Raw genomic sequence first — 20,415 nt, 5'->3', positions numbered from 1 at the left:
TTCTAAAACCAATTTATTTGTACTGTCATGTAAGATAAGCTGAATTATTTACTGAACTTAATTAGACTCAGAATTAGATTCAACTTTATAAAGTTAATTTTCTCTTCTCCTTCTTCTCTCTCAGCATTTTAACCTACATGTTTTAAAATGCAATTAGTTTACTTCAAAATTATTTGTGTTAACCTTATTAAGATAGGAAATGAAAGACAAGCTGTTCTTTACACAGTTTATGGAACTTTTTTTAGAGAAGGCCAGTCATATTACCTTAACCATTCACGTGTCAACATGAATAATTAACTAATAAATCCATTTCTTCAAGGAGGCCTTACCATACTTTATAAAGCATTCTTTCCCCCAACCAATCATTTGTGTGCATGACTGTTCAGATTTTAAGTAATTGAAATTACTTTGTGAGCTGGAAAAAAGATTTGAGAGCATGACTTCTTTAACAAGTCCTACTTGAAATAAACATTTTAGTATAAGTCTGATCTTATATAGTCATTTTTAAATGTCTTTCTTTGGTCTTTTGAAAGTTCATGAAATAAGCATAATTAAAAACTGGGCACAATTGATTCAGTATCCTCTATACAAACACTTGCTTTCCCCACTCTGCGATGGAAAAAATGTCTATCTTTGTTCTCTGGGTGTTGCCTAGAGAAGCCCAGCTGTAGCCAGATGTTGTGGTAACTAGAGGTGTTTGTTTACACCAGCTGTGACAGAACTAGGTGGCCCAGAGATTGGCCTCCTGGTTTCCAGGGTTCCATAAAGACTTTGCTTTATGACCCTGAGAAGTCTCACCTTCAAGAAAGGATAAAAGTTCAATGATTTTTGACACTCTTATTCTTTACAGAATGATGAAATTGAGCCTGCTGCCTTTACTTATGAAAAGTTCTATGAACTTACGCAAAAGATTTGTCCTCGGACAGATATAGAAGATCTTTTTAAAAAAATGTAAGTTCCAATTATGAGAAAATGTTGTATAAATACTACTCATGTCCTTTTTAGATATTTAAAACATCTTAGTTGCCATTACATTTTAATACAGCATTGGCAGTAGTAGAAATATGTAGTCAGGGTTACATTTTCACCCCTTAGTTAATTAGTGTAAATTCACTCAGGTTTTAAGAAACTTAAAAATAAATGTATTGCAGCACCTGGAACTTTCCCCCGGCATTGGCTTTACTAACTACCTATAATTTTAACCTGCTCCTTTAGGTATTAACCCATTACGTGAACTAACTAGATTCAGTTTGGAATGTTAATATGTTGTCGAAAAGTTCATTCATTCCAGTTATTTCAAATGGATGACTTACATGTTGTTTTTGAAATAACATCTTTTGATAATGCTAAATAATTTCAGACATTTTTCTGTGACCTAGCGGGAGTGTTTCCTTTCCCTTGTCATTATCGTTGTTGGGTTTTTCTTCCTTACCAACAGTCTCTGGCCATTTAAGAATTCAGCACTATTTTAGGATTAGAAAATAAGTTTAGAATTATCAACAACAAATGTCAACATGTAAATCGTACCTACTGTAGCATCATGTACAAAAACTTACTTTTTCTAATAAATTTCTTTTCAGCAATGGAGACAAAACTGATTATTTAACGGTAGACCAATTAGTGAGCTTTCTAAATGAAGTAAGCTTTTTCATACATTAACTCCATACAGTCTGTGTGCAGTGGCTCGCCTCCTGCATCTTCGTTGCATGCTCGCACCCCACACCCTTATTCGCTTTGCTTCTCACCTGCTGATCTTTCCACGATGGCCTCACCAGGTGCAGAAATCAGCTTCTGCCCCTGTGTCCATACGCTTCCTTCATGCTGGCTTTGCACACGGCTTTTTGTTGGTTTCTCGCTGTGATGTGTAGCTCTGGTTCTGTATGTTTGTGTGATATTTATAATGTATTTATTTAATTAAATGTGTCTATATTTTTGCAAGAAGATATTTAAACATTTTTTTCTATCAATCTCAACAAATAGAAGGAGAAGGGATTGAGTTTATCACCCGTAGTTGGATTCTCCATTGCTAACTTTAACTCATACTTTTGCATGGACTGGAAAGCTTTATTGTTGTCTTTTAATTGATTGCATGTAAGAGAAATATGTATGATCAAATAGAATATTTTGACAACAAGGACACCACTTGATTTCCTGGGTAAAATATAGGAACAGGCCAATTGGATTGCAGATTAAAATGTTACTTTTTGGGGCTGGGGATTTAGCTCAGTGGTTCTGCCGCCTGCCTGATGAACACAAGAATCTGATCCCAATCCCCAGTACCAAAAAAAAAAGTTACTTTTTATTTTTAATAGCAAAGCTAATTTTAGAACATGATTCACTTACCAACCAAAACTGACTGATAAATTTCACTTAAGCACAAGAGAAAAATATTTTGGAAGGAGTAAAGGTTATAATTTTTATTATACTAAAACAAATATGTTTTTTTCTTTACACATGCAAAACACTATTTTTTCTTTAGCAAAACCTGTCAAAGATCTTATTAATCCAAAACAGGAAATTCATTTTTTCAAACAAATAAATAAAATAATTTTTGAGTGAGGGATAGACAATAGACAATATATTTTTGTTTCAAAATAATTCAAGGTAATCATCATATCATAAAGACAGAATATCATAAAAAACAGCATTGAGGCTGGCTCAGTGTAACTCAGTGTTACAGCACATGTTTAGCATGTGCAAGGCCCTGGATTTGATACTAGCACTGCAAAAAAAGAAAGAGAGAGCGAGAGAGAGAAAAGAAAAGACAGCATCATACTACATGTGAGATATTGCTTTAAAAAAATACAAGCAGTTTGTGGTTTGCCACTTTGTAGAAACAAATCAATCTTTGGTTTTATTCCTTGTGAAGGTTTGGAGGCTTCTAATTTATAGAGTTGCACTTTAGAAACGGTGCTAACCAAAGTCTAGGTGCAGCCAGGCAAAAAAGAAAAAGGACTCCATATATCTGCACAGGTGTCTCTACTTGTAAATAATTCCTTCAGTAAGATACAATATTTATTTAACTTGAAAACATGTCAAGTTTTTTTGCTCCACTAGATTTTAGTCATATGACTACTATGTTCATAATCTTTACCCAGACACTATCCACGTTTTTATGCCGCAGTTGCTCAGAAGTTAAACCACCTTGCTTTATTTCCTTGCCTCCCTCTCCTTCTTCCTCTTTTTGTTGTTTTAGTTCCCTCAGCTTATTCATACATTGGCTCATTGGCCATCTTAAATTTGGTGTTATGGTCAGGATTCCAGCTTCCTACTAAAAGGGGAAGATAGTTTGGTAGAGAGGAGAAAACCTACCACATCATAAATTTGTAACTTGCTGAAATTAGGCCTCTTGTGTGCCTTGGGGTGAAGCTGGCACCCAGCCATCTATTAAGCAGAGACCTTCACACTGCATTTTTTGTTTGAATACAGAAACAATTGCTCTTACTTGACACACTTTCTTTTGTGGATTCTTCTCATTGGTCTACCCAATAATCATTCTTGTAATTCCTACATTTTTTTAACTTTTATTTTTTAAAAAAATTAAACTTCTACCTTTAAGAACTATTGAAATCTTTATATATACTTGCGTGAGTGTTTGAAACTCAACCCCCAGTTCTTTCTTGTTTTCCTATCTTTGACAAATGTTTATCCATCACTGTTACTGTGGACAGTTTGTGTTCTTTTGTTTTTATGTTTCTTTTTAATTAGGCTTCCCCTTAACAGTAAGAGACATTTTGAATTTGGAGTGGGACAGATGGAACTGCTGTGATTCTACATTTCTTTAGGTTATAGAAACTAAAAGAAGTTTAGGAAAGCACACAAGCTTTATTTTTTATCAGATTGTCCACCCTGAGTCCCTACCTTCCTGTCCTCTCCTAGTGAATGCAATAGGAAGATAGACAAAAAAAGAGAGTCTTCTTCAAGAAGTTGTTGAACCCAGGGAATGTTCTGCTGGTTCCTTGCACTCCTTTAGACTCCTACCCTTCTTCCTTGAGTCTCCCCACAACCAAAAACTCCCCTTTACAGAGAAACTTCTTCATAATGAAAGGAGACAGAAATCACTCAAGAAAGGAACAGGCCTTGGAATGTAAGGGTCTATGATCCGAAAGATAAGACCATAACATTCTAAAAATGCCTTATCTGTGTCATCTCAACAAGCCAGTATCTACCATTTCAGGGGAGGTCCTAGGTCAGGCAATAAGAAGAGGAAGAAGAAAGCCCCGTCTCTGTATTTGCAGATGTCCACGGTCTACCCCACACCATAAATCTTCCATAAGACTCTGAATTAATAACAGAATTCAGCAAAGTAACTAGAGAACCAGTAAGCAAAGCAAAACTTAGTAGACTGAGTACATCAGTATTGTCCCATTGGAACAGATAATGATGAAAGAAATTCCTTTTGGATTAGCATTGTTGTGTTTACTCACCACCTTCCAGCCTGTAATTCTCTTACTCCTTCCACAAAACTTTCTGTTCCTTGGAGTAATGTTGTCTCCAGACGGTAGGAAGGAGAGCAGAGGCTGTCATCATTCACTTAGCTCCCACCTCTTTGCAGACCATGAGCACTTCCTGACTTGTCGGTGGTAGCTTTAGAGCAGCCTCCTCACCTGCTTCTCAGTATCTCCATGGTCAGTGCTCCCCAAAGTGTGATGTGTGCACCAGCAGCATTGGCGTCCCCTGGAACAGGTTAGCAATGAGGAATCCTGAGTCTCACCCAGAGCTGCTGAGTCAGAATGAACATGTACCAAGATCTCCAGTTGATGTACATGCATATTAAAGTTTTGTCCAGCACTGTCTAGTGTGTTACTGGATTTCTCCTCGCAATGCTTAGTGTAAGTAGAAAGCATACAAGGGTATTATATATTTTCTAGATTCTTCAAAAATAATTTAGTCATGGAAATCCACCATTCACATCTAAAATTTTGCCACAGCTCTCTCACAGTCCCAGCCTACAGACAGAAGGAAACTTTCTTTGCTGAAGTTATGAAAATAACATACCAGAGTCCAGCAGAGCTAGCAAGCACCAGCTGGGTAGATCTACTACCATCTCAGCTGCATATGTATGGTAGGACTAGTTAAAATTTCTGGGTTTCAGTTAGTTTCACCTTTTTCCTGAACCTGATTAAAAAACTAAATTGATTTGAGTGTCACCTTCATTTTCTATTTGATTTTCAGAGATAACAACTAGAGAACCACAGAATTGAAGGTTGAAAAGGGCAGGAGAAAGCCATCAAAATAAAAGAGAGAGAGAAAAAGTCTCAGATCGTCACTGATCAGGAATTTTCTTTATTTTTCTCAATCCTGGTTATCTTCACTCTGCCTCCCATATATCACATGATAATATTAAGGCTAAACTGGATTTATGTTTATTTTTACAGTTGGAATATGAAAGGAACCCAAATCTCTTTTCCTTTTACAATATGTTTGTTCTTTCATGAACAGAGGAGGAGGAGGTATTTTGTCTTATGAGTAAACTTATCCTTGCTAATTATTCATTTCTCTTCTTTTATCTTTTTTTGAATATTTATGTCGACATTTATTTCTCCCAGTGCTACTTGGGTTGAAGTCAGTTGATGTCTTTTCTCAGTAAGGATCCAGTAATGGGGCCTGTCCATTATCTCCTCATTTCCTTGGGTACAGTTTTATGACATTTTTTGGAAGTCTCGCAAAATATTATAAAACACTGAGTATCATGAGGCCAATATCCTGGTCACATTGTTTATCTAACTAAATCTAAAGGTCTCTCCTCTGAGCTGTGAAGAATTTACCCCACTGTGCTGTACCTGGGTGGAGCTGTACTGCAGCTTTATTTCTCTGTGATTACCTGGGCATGATTTTCTCATTATCTTTTTCACATAAAAATTATAGTCTTCTGATTCAAATTCAAACCTTACCATTTGTTTTCTGGCACCCGGCTTATCCAGATCATGCTGTCCTGCCTTATTAAAATGTGAAATTTTTAGGGAAAGCAAAAGACTGTGTTATCTGGTGGAACAAATACAAAGACAAACACTTTTGTACTGTCTGCACTTACTGCTTATTTGTGGTAAGTGTGTAGAAGAGAAGATTATGACACATCCATTGTAGGACTTGGCTTTCCTGCCTTTCCCTTCTGATAGGTGGCCACATGAGTTATTATGTCCTCTAACTACAATGTAATAGAACTTAATCGGGAGGGCATTCCAAATGATTAATGATTCAAATGATCAGTGGTTGAAGGACTTGAGTATTTATTTCTCCCCACAGATTTGCAAATGTGTTAAGTGCATGCCATCACAGATTAAAGCAGTGCTTCTTAAACTTGAGCATGGGATATTAAAACATGACCCTTGGATTCTACCTTGAGGGTCACATTCACCAAATCTGGGCAGGGGTGGGGGGGAGACTGAGATTCTGCTTTTCTAACAGACCCCAGCTGATGACAATGCTGCTGCTGTCATCCACAAACCACACTTCCAGTAGCCTTGTGTTTGAACATATACCTATGTGCCTGTAAAAACACATAAACTTTAGAATTTCCTCTCCTCTTTTCCCCAACGTTTGCTCTTTTCTTTAGCCGAATCCCTTCTTGTGCTCACTTTTTAATTAATATTGATTGGCCACCTCATCTCCATGAGTCCAGAAACCAACAAGTGGAGCTTTAAATTTAAAGGAAAACGTTAATTTTATATGGAGAGAAATATAGTGGCCAACTATGAACATTACTCTGCTGGGCCCTAAAAATTATCTTTTTCATACATCCATTTTCTTCCATGATATTTTTTATGGGAAAAGGAATGTGCCTAGCAAGAGATTTTTGTGTGTTTATTTATTTGCTTTTAAAACAGTGCATTTTCAGCTTGTGTGGAACTCATCATTTCCTTGGATAGGGGGCTTTCCTGCATCACTTTCCTGAATGAGTGTGGCATGCCTTCACTTGCCTGGCATTTGCTCTGTGGCCCACCCCACAATTTCTCTTGGTCTGCATATCCCACACTTTTGTTCTGTATGATCTAAAGGCCTGTTATGAATATAACAGTTTCTGCTCTGGCACATGCATGGATGTGAGCTGTTGTGAGCTGTAATGTCTTAGATTACAACAGAAGCATGCTTCATTGGGATAAATTGCCAAAAGATGTTAATTCCTTATTTTAACATCCTTAAGTCAGTGTTGGGGAAGAGGTGAGGAAAATGGAAAAGTCTAGGGACACCCATGCTTTAGTAAATGACATCATGTGTTCTGTTTTCCAAAGGCATTTGTTCTATATATTCTGCCTTTTCAGATGATTGTCCCAAAACAAATAGGAAAGGAAAGCCATATGACTTTTTAAAGAATTGCTTCTTAAAGGCCTTTTCAGTGTTTTTCAAAGTCTATGCATAAATTTGGACAAATTTGCTGATAGGTTCCTAGTTATTGATCAGGTCTTGTTTACATCTGCTTATTGGTCTTCACTTCATGGATTTGAATTATTTATTTATTTGAGGGGTGGCCAAGGACACAGTGTAATTGTGGTATCCCCAGTGAACAGTAAGGAAATTGAATGGACCCACTGCCTCCAGATCTCTCTCTCTCTCTCTCTCTCTCTCTCTCCCTCTCTCTCCCTCTCCCCCCCCGTGTGTGTGTGTGTGTGTGTGTGTGTGTGTGTACCTGAGTCAGCTAGTAAATAGACTTCCCATGAAGTACAAAAACAACAATGCAGGAAACACGTGGCTCCTGGGCCACCTGCTCTACCAAGAGCATCTTAGTTGTGACTTTGAAGAGATAAAGTCACCAGTCACCAGCCTCCTAAATGCCATTGTCATTCATATACTCTCTGCCTGAAAGATTTTCTCAGGGCAATGGACTTAGAAGATGCTTTTGAAATCCTGATATTTATATACAGATTTTTTTATGATTTATAACTTATAGATGTCCTTCTGTTACTTAATTTTCATTATTACATTTGGTTCATTTTGAAAGTTGTAGACTTGGATAAAATGTAGTTTGCAGAGTGCCCACGAAATTTCTTATTGATGTAGAAAGATAAAATGCTGTTTGCTTATCAAACATAAAAGTTTATTCTTGTAGTATTTGTTTTTTTAATTTAAATTAGTATACAATCTATTTATAAAGTTTTTGCTGTTTATTTTTTTAAAATATTTTAATTAAATTTTCTATATGTTATAAAATATTTTGACTCACATTTCAAAGGGATTTATGTTAAATTTCTTACCTGTGGTAAAGGAAACAGAAGACAATACAATTCACATACACACTATATTATATGTCCTTAAACTTAAGAAAAGCCCCATATTTCTCTCTCTCTCTCTCCCTGTCTTATGCAGCATGGAGAACCAATAAAATAGTTCCAAATTTGAACTTTTCAAGATATATTTGAGGAAGAAAGGCAGAAAGGCAGTGAAATCCAATCTTTATATTTATAAACATGATAGTTTTGATATATCTTGTTTTAGAAATTATATATTTAGAAAGTGAAATTCCTCATGGGCAGGAAATGTCAACCTAAACAGAGTTATTTTCTCATCATAGCATCAACGAGATCCCCGACTGAATGAAATTTTATTCCCATTTTATGATGTTAAAAGGGCAATGCGAATCATTGAGATGTATGAACCTGATGAAGATTTGAAGAAAAAAGGTAATAAAAGATTTTTTAAATTTTTGGTTTAAAACAAGAAAATATGCAACTTTGAAAAAAGCTTTGGATTTTTAATTAAAAGTATGTGTAAAAGCTTTGGTGCTCCCCAGAGCCAAGGTGCATTACGTACATTACAAGTGTATCGATTTATTTTCCCTACTCTTTAGTATAAATTTTCCTGTTCTTTACCCTACATAAATCAGTGCATACTAAATGAAGTATATTGTTCAACTTATTGCACTACTGAACACATTACAGTGGTATTTTCCCCATCCACTTTCTTACATTGTTTTAATACTGAATATTGCTTGAGATAAAAATGTCAAATATACTCTATTTACAGTCACTGGAAAGAATTTCTGTCACATAAAAATTTGCACCTTCTTTTTCCTCCCCTTTGTTTTGCCAAGCCAAATAAATTTAACACATGCTTTGACGTGCCCTCTCACCCCTCCTGTGACCCCTAGAATGGAAGAGAGAACAACTGATATGCAATTAAATAGTCAGGAATCACTTGAGTAAAGTGATGGCGTTTCTGGGCCTTTGGCCCTTTTAATGAAACTTTAAAAGCAATGTGTAGTTCAAATATTTGTCAAAGGATAGGCTAGGAGGAGAGTTGGAAGGTCAGTGCCAGCACAGTGGGAAACACCCAGGGAGGGCAGGAGGGACAGCGCCATTGTGACTGGAGGCGCTGGCAGTGTGGACTGATGGTTAGGAGATCAAGGTGTAGGATCTGTCTGTCCTGTGTGCTTAGGAATCCTTGCCCCTCAGTTTCCTCCTCTTTAGGATGGATTCTTGCTTCTGCGTATCAAATGCCGGGGAATGTGGCTGAAAGGTTCATGCATCCTCTGGTTCCACACAGGACCTATTTATAAGTAGGCCTGGCGCAGACAGAGCTCTCCTGTGGATGGAGCTGAATCATTAACACTTTCAGATTGAGCTGCAGAGTGCTCTTTGCATTGTCTACCTCTCTGTTGATATTCTGAATACCGCCATTTATCCCACAGTGTATCTGATTAAAGCAGAGCAAGAAAGCATTGGGTGGCGATGTGATTCTAGGTCACCTTGAGCCAAGGAGGCAGACTCCTGCCGCTCTTTCCCCTGGCTGTACAATGGAAGGGCTAGTGTTGTGTCTCACTACTGTTTGTTCTTCTCTGTCATTATGGTTGTTTTGCTTTTATGCTAGTGGGGATTAAGCCCAGAACCTTGCGGTCTTTCAGTAAGCTACACCCTCATGCCCTACTGTACCATCCTTTTGTAAAATTTATAGAGGGCTGGCCAGGTGCCAGTCACTGTGCTAGGTGTGGGAATCCAAAACGGAGCAAGAAATTTTTCTCACCTAGAAGGTGATTGTGTTCTGTTCAAAGGGAAAAACAAATGACTCCACAAAGCTTTGGCAATATGATAAATGTTATGATAGATATGTGTCATTGGTGATTTCTAAAGTCCTTCCAAGTCCTAAGAGTCTACAAGATTGCCACTGACATCTAAAAGGAGTAGCTTCACTTTTTCACAAATGGAAGGAACTTTCCAGTCTGGCATTATCAATTGTGGGTGAGAATGTGATGTAAATGCCATCTTCATAAACTTCTGGTGGGAGTGTAAACAGATCAGTGACCTTGGTAGTTTGGCAATAACTCATTAAACAGAAAATGTGCCTGGCATACAGCCCTGCATCTCCCCTTCTAGATGTTCACCCTACGAACTCTTCTGTGCGTGTCCCAAACTTTGGATGCCAGAGTGACACAGAATTCAGGGCTCAGACCTTGGTTCCATCCATGGCTAGTCCTTGGGTGAGTTCAGGGAGGTCACTGGCATTAGGTTCCTTCTGAATGCACTGAACTCTCCAGTCCTCACCTCTAACCTAAACTGCAGGCCTATAGCAAAACTATTTGGATGTTGAATGGGCATGGCCAATGTATATTGGAAATCTATAGTGCATTTTTTTTTTTTTTTGGCTTTTCAAGACAGGGTCTCACTATGTAGTTGAGACTGACCTGGAACTCACTATGTAGCCCAGGCTGGTCTCGAACTCACAGCGATCCTCCTGCCTCAGCCTCTCAAGTGCTGGGATCACAGGCATGCACCACTACACCTGGCCCTATCATGCTTTGATTCTGCCTGTCCCCAGTTCTGTTTGTACTTTTCCTAGCTGATAAAACAGTCCCATTATTCGCTCTGCTTTTCAGGTCAAACCTGGACTTGTCTCATTTTTTTTTCACATTACATCAGCACAATCTGTAAGATCCAACCACACATTGACTCAAGTGACTCCCAACCTGTTAGAAGTCAAATGTGCCCAATTTGTTTCTCCTAATAACTGAAGGATGGATACAAGGACAAAGGAGATTAACAGTGGGGAAAGTTTATTGAGAGAAAGATCCTAAGAGATGGGGGGAGCAAATGCCAGTAGCCACCGAGACTCTTTGTTAAGGACATTGTATACAGAAAAATCACAACTTGGGTAACTATGGGTCATACAACAACTAGCCAATACAGCATTACAAGTATAGTAGCTTAGCTAATATTGGTTCAATAGGGAATCAAGACACTTGCCAAGGGTATGTGACGAGCATCCCTAACTTCAGCTTATCTGTAACTTTTAATAGAGAAAGAACACAGGCTTTCCAGGAAAGGGATGGGAATATGGGTCAAGATGTTCTAGTCACCCACCTATGCATCTGACACCTTCTCTAGGCTTACTGGACCAGGTCGTGCTAACTATAGTACAATCTCAAGTTGCTGTCCATCTCTGGGGAGGCTCTCATGTCTCCAGCCATAATTTTGATAGTCTCATTTTCTCCACGGACTCCCTTGAGGGCCTAATCCCTCTCTGACTGTCTATGAATTTCTGTCTAAACTTCTCACCATCTCCACTCTACCAGACTATCCAAGCCTACATCATCTCTCTGGGCCACGTCAGCTGACTTCTAGCTAGTTTTCCATTCTACTCTGCTCCATACAGCAGCCAGAATAAACATTTTAAAAAAAATCTAATGATGCTATTCTACTCTTCAAGCACTAGCCCCCTTCTTGCCCCCAAGCTTCACAACACACTTAGAGTAAAATCCAAAGTATTTACTGAGGATTAAGTCCCAGCTGATATAGCCTTTGGCTACCTCTCTGAGCTGAATTCCAGCCATTTCCCCCTTTGGCAACTCTGCCTCACTCATTGCATGAACTTGGCAGGTGAACTCCTTTATTTATAGCGATCTGCAGCGCTGATTTTCCTGCCTGGAATGAGGATCCCCCACTCCACCGTGTATATAGGGCTTGCTTCCCATGCCTGTGACCTTTTCAGGAGGGCTTTCACTGGTCACATATCTTAATATGGCATCCTGCCGTTCTCTATCGCCTCTCTCCCTGCTTTCCTTCAGCACTCTTGTGACATATCTATTTGTTTATTCATTTATTTCTTTTATTGGTAATATGGGAGTTTCATGAAGGGAGAAAGTCTGGTTTGTTTGTTTTCCCCCATCACTGCATCTACCCTAGTGCCTCACAAGTACCTACCCTTAGAATGGATGAACACACCCAGGAAGAGAGGCATAGAAGCTTCCATTGCAATACCTTCAGTTGTAATTATAAATTATATACATGTCTGTCAACAAAACAATGGAAAATAGATTATGGTATACATATATATGGACCCATACCTTCAGTGAACAATAAATGAACAAGACCTTCTCATGTAGATAAGTCTCTAGAAAATATAAAGTAAAAATAGCAACTTCAAATCCATAAAGTGAAATTGTTTTTCTATGCTTTTGATTACATTCAAAAATGACCTATTATTTGGTTAAATGAATATGTCATAAATGCACAATCAAACTGCATAAATGCACATTTTGGGGCTGTACCCATGAAAATGAGGTAGTGGTTACTACATGTAGTAGAAAAAAGGAATTAAATAGAATTGAGGTAGTGTACCTAGGACTCTGTTATGGCACTTGTAATTAATATGAAATAGGAAGAAAAGGGACAAAAAGAAAGGGGAAAAAGGAGGGGTAGGGGAAAGGGAAGAAGGGAATGGAATTAATGTGAGAAAATGAAAAATAATGGAAACAAAGTCTTTGTAGATAGAGAGGGGTTGAAGGAAGGGCAGGGGAATGGGGAAAAATAAGAACCAAGATTGATTATGTAAAGGTACAAATTTCCAACAATGAATGTCATTATATTGTATACATTAAAAGTACCAATACAATAAATTTTAAAAAAACATATAAAGCAAAAGGTTAAGACAGGACATCATTGTGGTGTAGGTCAAAGGGTATTTATGATGCTATCATCTATACTTTTAGGTAAACTTAAAATTAGTTTCTAACTTGCAAATGCCTAAGCAAAACAGTACAAATTGAGACCACTAATAGATGATAGGGTAGGAGAAGATACAAAAATACTGATTATCTTGGATTATCTTGTAGCTACCATATACCCTGCTTCATGTCAGCAAGATCTGATTGAAATGAGCTGTGGCTCCCAGGGCAGGCTTCAGTGGCCCTTGCATACTCTCCTCACCAGCCCTGTTCTCTTTTAGATAAAGCAGGGAAGTTAAACTGTTTACATTCACAAAGGCCGCCAACTCCATGAAAAGTCCCTTCTGCGGTCCAGTTGGAACAATGCCGGCCTGCCAATCTCATGTTTTCCATTTGTTAAAGTGCGCCTCTCACACATACTCTCCTGGAAAACCAGTGCGGCCAGTATTTTCTCCGGCTCAGGAGAAGAGGAAGCTGAGACCCAGGGGCAGAAGGAGTGTTTGGCAGAAGCAGACCTAGAGCTCTTATCACGTCGAGCGCTTATCACCATGGCACTGTTTCGGGACTTGGGGGCCTGTGTCCTTCGGCCATCACAGATAGAAAGGGACACCTTCACCATGTTACTCATAATGTGCAACTCTCTTGTATTCAAGTCCTGGAAAATGCAGGTTCTTGAGAAAGACTGAAGAAGTGTTTACTCTTACTGTTTAAACTGCCTCAGTTTCCCTGAATAAAACATACGATGAGCAGGTTCAGACCTTCAAGTGCTACTAAGATGTTCTTTTCCCCCTAGGCCTCATATCAAGTGATGGGTTTTGCAGATATCTGATGTCAGACGAAAATGCTCCAGTCTTCCTAGATCGCTTAGAGCTTTACCAAGAAATGGACCACCCTCTAGCTCACTACTTCATCAGCTCTTCCCATAACACCTATCTCACTGGCCGACAGTTCGGTGGGAAGTCTTCGGTGGAGATGTACAGACAAGTCCTCCTGGCTGGCTGCAGGTCAGACACTCAAGATGACAATGTGTTCGTTGTACATGCTGCCCTCCAACTTAGTCACCCCCTTATCCACAGGGGACATGTTCCAAGGCCCCCAGTGAATGCCCAAAACCAGAAATCCTGCCTGATTGTACAGATACTGTTTTGTTTTGTTTTTTTTCCTATACTGTATATACCAATGACAAAGTTGAATTTGAGATGAACAAAAATCACTAATGATACAATAGAACAGTTAGAATTGTACTTTAGCAAAACTGTCCACATGCCCACCCTTGTGCTTTGGGGTCATTACTAAGCAAAATGAGAGTTACTTGAATACAAGCAATGCAGTCCCTTGAGAATTAATCTCATAACCAAAAATGCTCCTAAGTGACCAATGGGCAGGAGGTGTATAAAGTGTGATTGTGTTGGACCATGAGATGATGATTCAAATCCTGGGCTGGACAGTGGGATGGAAGATATTTCATCATGCCACTAAGAATGGTGTTTAATTTAAAACTTATAATTGTTTAGTTCTGGTATTTTCCATTTAGTATTTCCAAGACTACTACTGACCTCAAGTAACTGAACCACAGCTAAGGGAGAACTACTATAATTTACCTTCTTCTGAAACAGGAACCAGAATGAAAAGGACATTTGTCCTTGTCTTTAATGAGTTATGATGGTCATTTAACCTTGAGGAAAGAATGAATATTACTTCCAAAATAGTCTAGCATTGTCCTGTCAGTCAAAATATATAGTTTTACTATATATTTATAACAGGCTTCAAAAATTACAAAAACCATAGGTATTTTTAAAATCATAGTAAGTTTTCTACTGGCTGTACTTCTTTGCAAACAGCTAATATTTAGAAGTTTGCTTCTGTGAGAATAGAGATAATTGAAAACAGTTTTCACAGAAATAAGCAAATATTTGAGGTTTAACATATAGCCAAAATGCTGAAAGTAAAAATAAAAAATGTCATTACATTATTAGTTTTTTCCTCAGTTTTCATTTGAGTAATACCTTTTAAACTCACTATTTTTTATATGTAAATACTTTGAAAAACTGAACTATATCCCTTTTTCTATCCATATACTTCCTCTGAATCCCTGAGTATGAATCAGTAGGACATAAAAGCATGTTCTAATATGGCGATAGTTAATATTATCCCACCGAACACAAAAATATTCTAATCTAGGCTATATTTAAATTTCCCCACTTGCCCTCAAACTGTTCCTCACTGCAGCTTTGTCCCAAGTAAGATTTTGCCTGGAACTAGGCCGCTCGTTATCTCTGAAGACACTTAGTCTACTGGGCCCCTTTAGATAATACCAACCTGCTGGCGTTTAATGAGGCTTCAACCTAGATGTTCCATAAAGTAGCCATGTTACTTAATTCATTGCATTTTCTGTTTTGTAAGAAAACAACTTATTTGAATGTCTTTCTTTGAATTTGCACACTCAGTGTTTTGTGCTATGGGTTCAATAATGTAATTTCACTGTGTTCCTAGGTGTGTTGAACTTGATTGTTGGGATGGAAAAGGTGAAGATCAAGAACCAATAATAACTCATGGAAAAGCAATGTGCACAGATATCCTTTTTAAGGCACGTTTTAAAAATCACACAGTCGCATTTTTTTCCAAATAGTTGTGAAAGAGCAGAAAACGGAAATGGAGACAAGAAAACAAAGTACTATTTTCTCAAGCATTATGCTTTCATATTTTCTTCTTCCAGTTTTGAGGAAACAAGACAAATGTCTCCTTTGTTGTTCCCATCACCTGTTTTTCCTTATTTCAAATTACTGACTTTGTTACATAATGAGGTTTTTCTAATAAGTCTGCCTACTATTGCTTATACCTTAAAAACAGTCCCTTATGGGCTGGGCATAGTGGCGCAGGAGGATTGCTGTGAGTTCGAGACCAGCCTGAGCTACATAGTGAGCTCCAGGTCAGTCTCAACTACATAGTGAGACCCTGTCTCAAAAAACAAAACAAAACAAAAAAAATAGTCCCTTATGGCCAGGGATTTAGCTCAGTTGTGCCTCCGCCTGCCTCATAAGCACAGGGTCCCAAGTTCAATCCCTGGTCCCAAAACAACAAACAAAACAAAACAACAACAAAAAACACAGTCCCTTATGTCCTTATCTACTAATTGGCTGATGCACTTTGCATTATTCCTGAAAGATTTCAAGGTGGCATGGATAGACAAATAGAAGGGAAAATACATGATGAATAGGGCCTATCCAAATAAGAGAATAAGTGATGAGGTCAGAGTTTATACCATGCAACTTTAGAGGTACTAATTTATAAAATGAGGTAGGAATGCTTGTCAAAAAATTTGTAAGTAACACCTAAACTGGGCTTTGGACTTTCTAGAATTCAGTTTAAGGAGAAAAACACGTGACTCACCATATCAAGAATGAGAAGCACAGTTATTCCCAGAACTGACAGCAGTGAGACATTCTCTCTTCAAGATCTTTGTCAAGAAGAATCTCATTTTATAAATAGACATCTCCATAATGGCCTTTTGGTATTAGATTTGAAGGCTGATTTTTAAAAGCCCCTCAATATGCACATGGTATCTTTCCAAAAGACAAGAAAAAAAGGAAAAAGAAATTATGTAGTTGGTCAGTGAATCAGATGCATCAGTCTCCACTGGTTTCGTCCAGGTCTGAATAGATACTGCAACATTTTGAGCAGTGATTTGCAAAGCTACCTGTGAAAAATCCCCAGGAATGTTTCCCAAAGCATAGATGCCTAGGCTTATACCCATAACATGCCATGGGTGTCATTTCTCTCCTCCAAGATGGTGGTGAATTTTGATCAGGAATGATTCAAGAGTATGCTTCGTGAAAAAAACAAGGAGTATATTCAAGGGCAGAAAGCCATCAATCTGCACGGCAGCCAGAGATACAAAAGGTGATGGCTGCTTTGTATTGTTGTGGAGCTGGGTCTCTCTATGGCGCCCAGGTTGGTCTCAGACTCCTGGACTCTGGTGACCCTCCCTGAGCCTTAAGAATGCTAGAATTACAAGTACAGGACATACACATGAGCCTGTCCAGGTGCTGTCCTATTTAGAGAATTAAGGAGCTTAATAAGGAGGCACAGCTGAAAAGAAGGCTATTCCTTCTTTGTTGGAGAACCCAAGGGCAGAGACAAGCTTTCTTTGGGGAATAATTCTTGGTCAACTCATGTGGAAAATCAGAGCTCACAAGTATTTTTACCTGGGAAGAAAAGTAAAGGCTAGAATAACTAAATGAGTAACACATGCCTGTAATCTCAGCTACTTAGGAGGCTGAGGCATGAGCATTGCAAGATCAAGGCCAGCCTGGGCAACTTGTGGACTTCTCTAGGTAATAATTATAAAACGTTTTCCTCATTCACTGGATAATGAGACATGCCTGTGTTTAGCTACAAATCAATAAGAACCTGAAAATTTTTATCAAATGTGATGCTGTGTTTTTGGAAGAATTGAAGTCTTTTTTTTTTTTTTTCTAAAGCTAAGCAGAAACTAGGGCCAACTATCTGTTAAGACTTCACCTGTCTCACAGAGCTAGAATGGGATTTGTTCAGCTCATTCAGAAGTACTTTCAAGGATGAGAGTTCCAGAACACACCCCTGTTTTACCTTACATTTCTCCTAACCAGAAAAAGCCCCTCCCCATAACCTCCTTTTTGCGAAGCTAATATGAAACAAAGAATATTACAAATGTCAGTAGACAAGGAATTAATGAATCATCAAGTAAGGAACTGGCAGGTCACTGAGATGAAATCTTTTATAAATTGATAGCACCATTAATTCCCAGGAAATAACAGATAGTGTTAGAAAAAAATTGTCATTATGTATTAACTGCAGCCCATGTCTAACCCCAGGGACTTGAAGAGGTATCAGGTAAATGAGTTCTCATGGTCAGAATTGCTAAAATTGACTCTCTGAAAGGTTCAGCTAGTGGTCTCTGAATAGTTACATGTACTGCAAATTTTGGGGTTTTTTTTTGTTCTTTTTCCTCATTAACACTCTTTACCTTTAAAGGATGTAATTCAAGCCATCAAGGAAACTGCATTTGTCACGTCAGAATATCCTGTAATTCTCTCCTTTGAAAATCACTGCAGGTATAATGATTTGTTCTACTCCGAGTCTCTTAAGTGGCTTTGTTTTCTAAACCCTGATCCTCACTGCTGTTTTGCATCTTGTTAAATAACTTAGTGATTTGTTTTATGAAGTGCTAAATGCAAATGATCCTCCAGCAAGGATACCAAACCTTGAACTTTAAGCAAGCGCCCTTCCCTATGAACATTGTGTTTATTTGCTTTAGAAATGACTGTTCTAAAGGAATATCCAGAGATCTGGACACCTTGCTTAAAGTTGCACTGAGTAGGAAGATTGGCAATAATTTGAAAGACATTTTTGTAAACTTCTTACCAATTTTAGTTTGTTGGCTTTTTTAAAAAAATTGCACTGGTCAAGAGCTTATGGTTTTTGGAAGAATGTCTCGTGTTAAGGAAGACAAGCATGCTTGTTTTCAGAGTGGGAGACTTCAATTCTGTAGGAATGGGTGTCTCTTATTCTGGGATGCCTAATGGCTGTTTGAATTTACAAAATGCCACTTCTTTCTCTCCAGCAAATATCAACAGTACAAGATGTCCAAATATTGTGAAGATCTATTTGGGGATCTCCTGTTGAAACAAGCACTTGAATCACATCCAGTAGGTATTTTTAGCAAACCATATTTCTAGCATGAATGGATTTGTTTTGAAATTCATTTTTGAAGGGTCAAGTAGCACTGGAGAGCTAATGTGAAAGATCTTCCTATTTATTTAAATTCTTTGGTATAAAAAGCTTTTATCATGCTTCGGAGGGATGTAGAGAGGCACATAAAATAAACATGTGGTTCAATTTAATCCAGAAGGTTTGGGATCTCATGGTTTAAATTTCACAAGGCCTATGGTCCAGATTCTGCAGTGGTTCTCAATGTTAGCTAGGTGTTAGAATCACCTTGGAGAACTGTAAGAAACATCTGAGCCAGCGCCCCATCCACAGATTGTGGATCACTGATCCAAGGTTAGGCTCCAGCCTGGTATATTTTAAAAGCTTGCCAGATGGACAAAGGTTTGCCCAGTGTTCAGAACCCTGGGAGACTGTGGCTGTGGAAAATGCCTTAGGCTGATGTCACAGTGTCCTGAAGTTCACACTCCCAGCTTGGGAACAAATCCTTGGGCAATATTTTATTTCCATTTTTCAACTGCATTTTACACCTGTTAACTTTCTTCACAAAACAAAGAATATTAACCTGTGCCCCGTAGAAAGATTTTATGGGGTTCTTGAGTTTATTCTGATTGCTTACAGTTTTTTAATACATCATCATTCCAGAGAGTTGATTACATGTTTATAAGGATTAATGACCTCTGAGAGGTGGGGACCCATTGTCACAAGATGTTATAAGTTGCAAGACAGATAATACAATGAAAGTGAGATACTTGAACCTCCTACTGACAGGCAGCTTCTGATGAGCCCATACAGGGTACCATAAGGTGGTGGGAGAGATGTTAATGGGAAGGTGCCTTGTAATACATGTCAGTTCTTTGGGTGGTTTAACAATGAATTTTTTTTCCAAAAAATGTGTCTATGAGAACTAAAAACACATAGGTGATAAGCATCCTTCGCTCCTCTCCACAGCCTACTAAAGCAGTCATAGCACCTGTCTGCCCTTACCCTCCCACCACTTCCTGTTTACCTGCACACAGGCCTGATTTTTGTCCATCAACACCTGCAGCTTTTTAGCTGCATGTGAGCTGTGATCACTGAATCCTGATCTGTCCACACATGGGAGATAGGCCAGAAATGCTGGAGAATTAGTATCTCCACTCCATGCTCCAATGCTCCCAAGGTGTGCTGACTGAGCACTTGATGTACTCTGTCTCCCAGGGGTCCTCAGCGGGATAGACCTCCAGTTTCTCATTGATAACTTCCTTGCTAACACACCCTGGATTGGCTGCCTCTTTCTTTTTCTTGCTTTCCCACTCCTTTGTTGCAGTCTCCTGGGGCCACCTCCAAAATCAACATAAATCTTTGTCTCAGAGCCTTATTCCTAGGTAACCCAAACTAAGAAACATCTCCAATTTATTGAATGAATATTATTTTAAACCTGAGCCTCCTGCTTATTTTCCTGGCTAGGGTAAGATTCCTTTGTGGAAAGACTGTAGCATTCTTAATGAAATATTTTGCATGCCCTTGAAAAGAGTTATGCAAATCACAAGTGGCATAAATGGAAGTAAATCTGCTCTCTTAACTAAAGAGTTTGAGGGCTGGGACAAGGGAGGGAAGAAGAAATCAAAGTAAACACATAGTTGAAAAAAAAGATAGCCCCCAATGAGTTGACTATTTCTTGGTGATGTCCTGGTGCCAGAGAGAACTTGGGGGAAAAGGCTGCTTCCACCAGGCTAACTGTAGGAAGCAACATTTCAGCCAAGTGCTTCACTTGGAGCAAGACAAAGCAAGGCACCTGTCCAGAATAGGATAAAAATGATTTTTTTTTTTTTTTTTTTTTTTTTTTTTTTTTG

At 38.4% G+C, this 20,415-nt stretch overlaps 1 protein-coding gene across 7 annotated transcripts in view; it reads left to right on the top strand.

Annotated features, from left to right (window-relative positions):
* Positions 1-20,415, top strand: part of Plcb4 (phospholipase C beta 4) — a 289,629-nt gene that overhangs the window by 188,147 nt on the left and 81,067 nt on the right. For all 7 annotated transcript variants that reach the window (XM_033761185.1, XM_033761186.1, XM_033761187.1 and 4 more), the window contains 7 exons: positions 851-951; positions 1,581-1,638; positions 8,510-8,618; positions 13,668-13,878; positions 15,368-15,461; positions 17,888-17,967; positions 18,477-18,561. In XM_033761185.1, the coding sequence (XP_033617076.1) occupies positions 851-951; positions 1,581-1,638; positions 8,510-8,618; positions 13,668-13,878; positions 15,368-15,461; positions 17,888-17,967; positions 18,477-18,561 (738 nt within the window). The remainder of the gene's footprint in view (positions 1-850; positions 952-1,580; positions 1,639-8,509; positions 8,619-13,667; positions 13,879-15,367; positions 15,462-17,887; positions 17,968-18,476; positions 18,562-20,415) is intronic.

This window comes from Fukomys damarensis, unplaced genomic scaffold (assembly GCF_012274545.1).
Source record: "Fukomys damarensis isolate Sample0158 unplaced genomic scaffold, DMR_v1.0_HiC HiC_scaffold_7, whole genome shotgun sequence".
NCBI lineage: Eukaryota > Metazoa > Chordata > Mammalia > Rodentia > Bathyergidae > Fukomys > Fukomys damarensis.
Note: the sequence above shows the minus strand (reverse complement) of the source record. Positions and strands in the feature narration are given on the sequence as shown.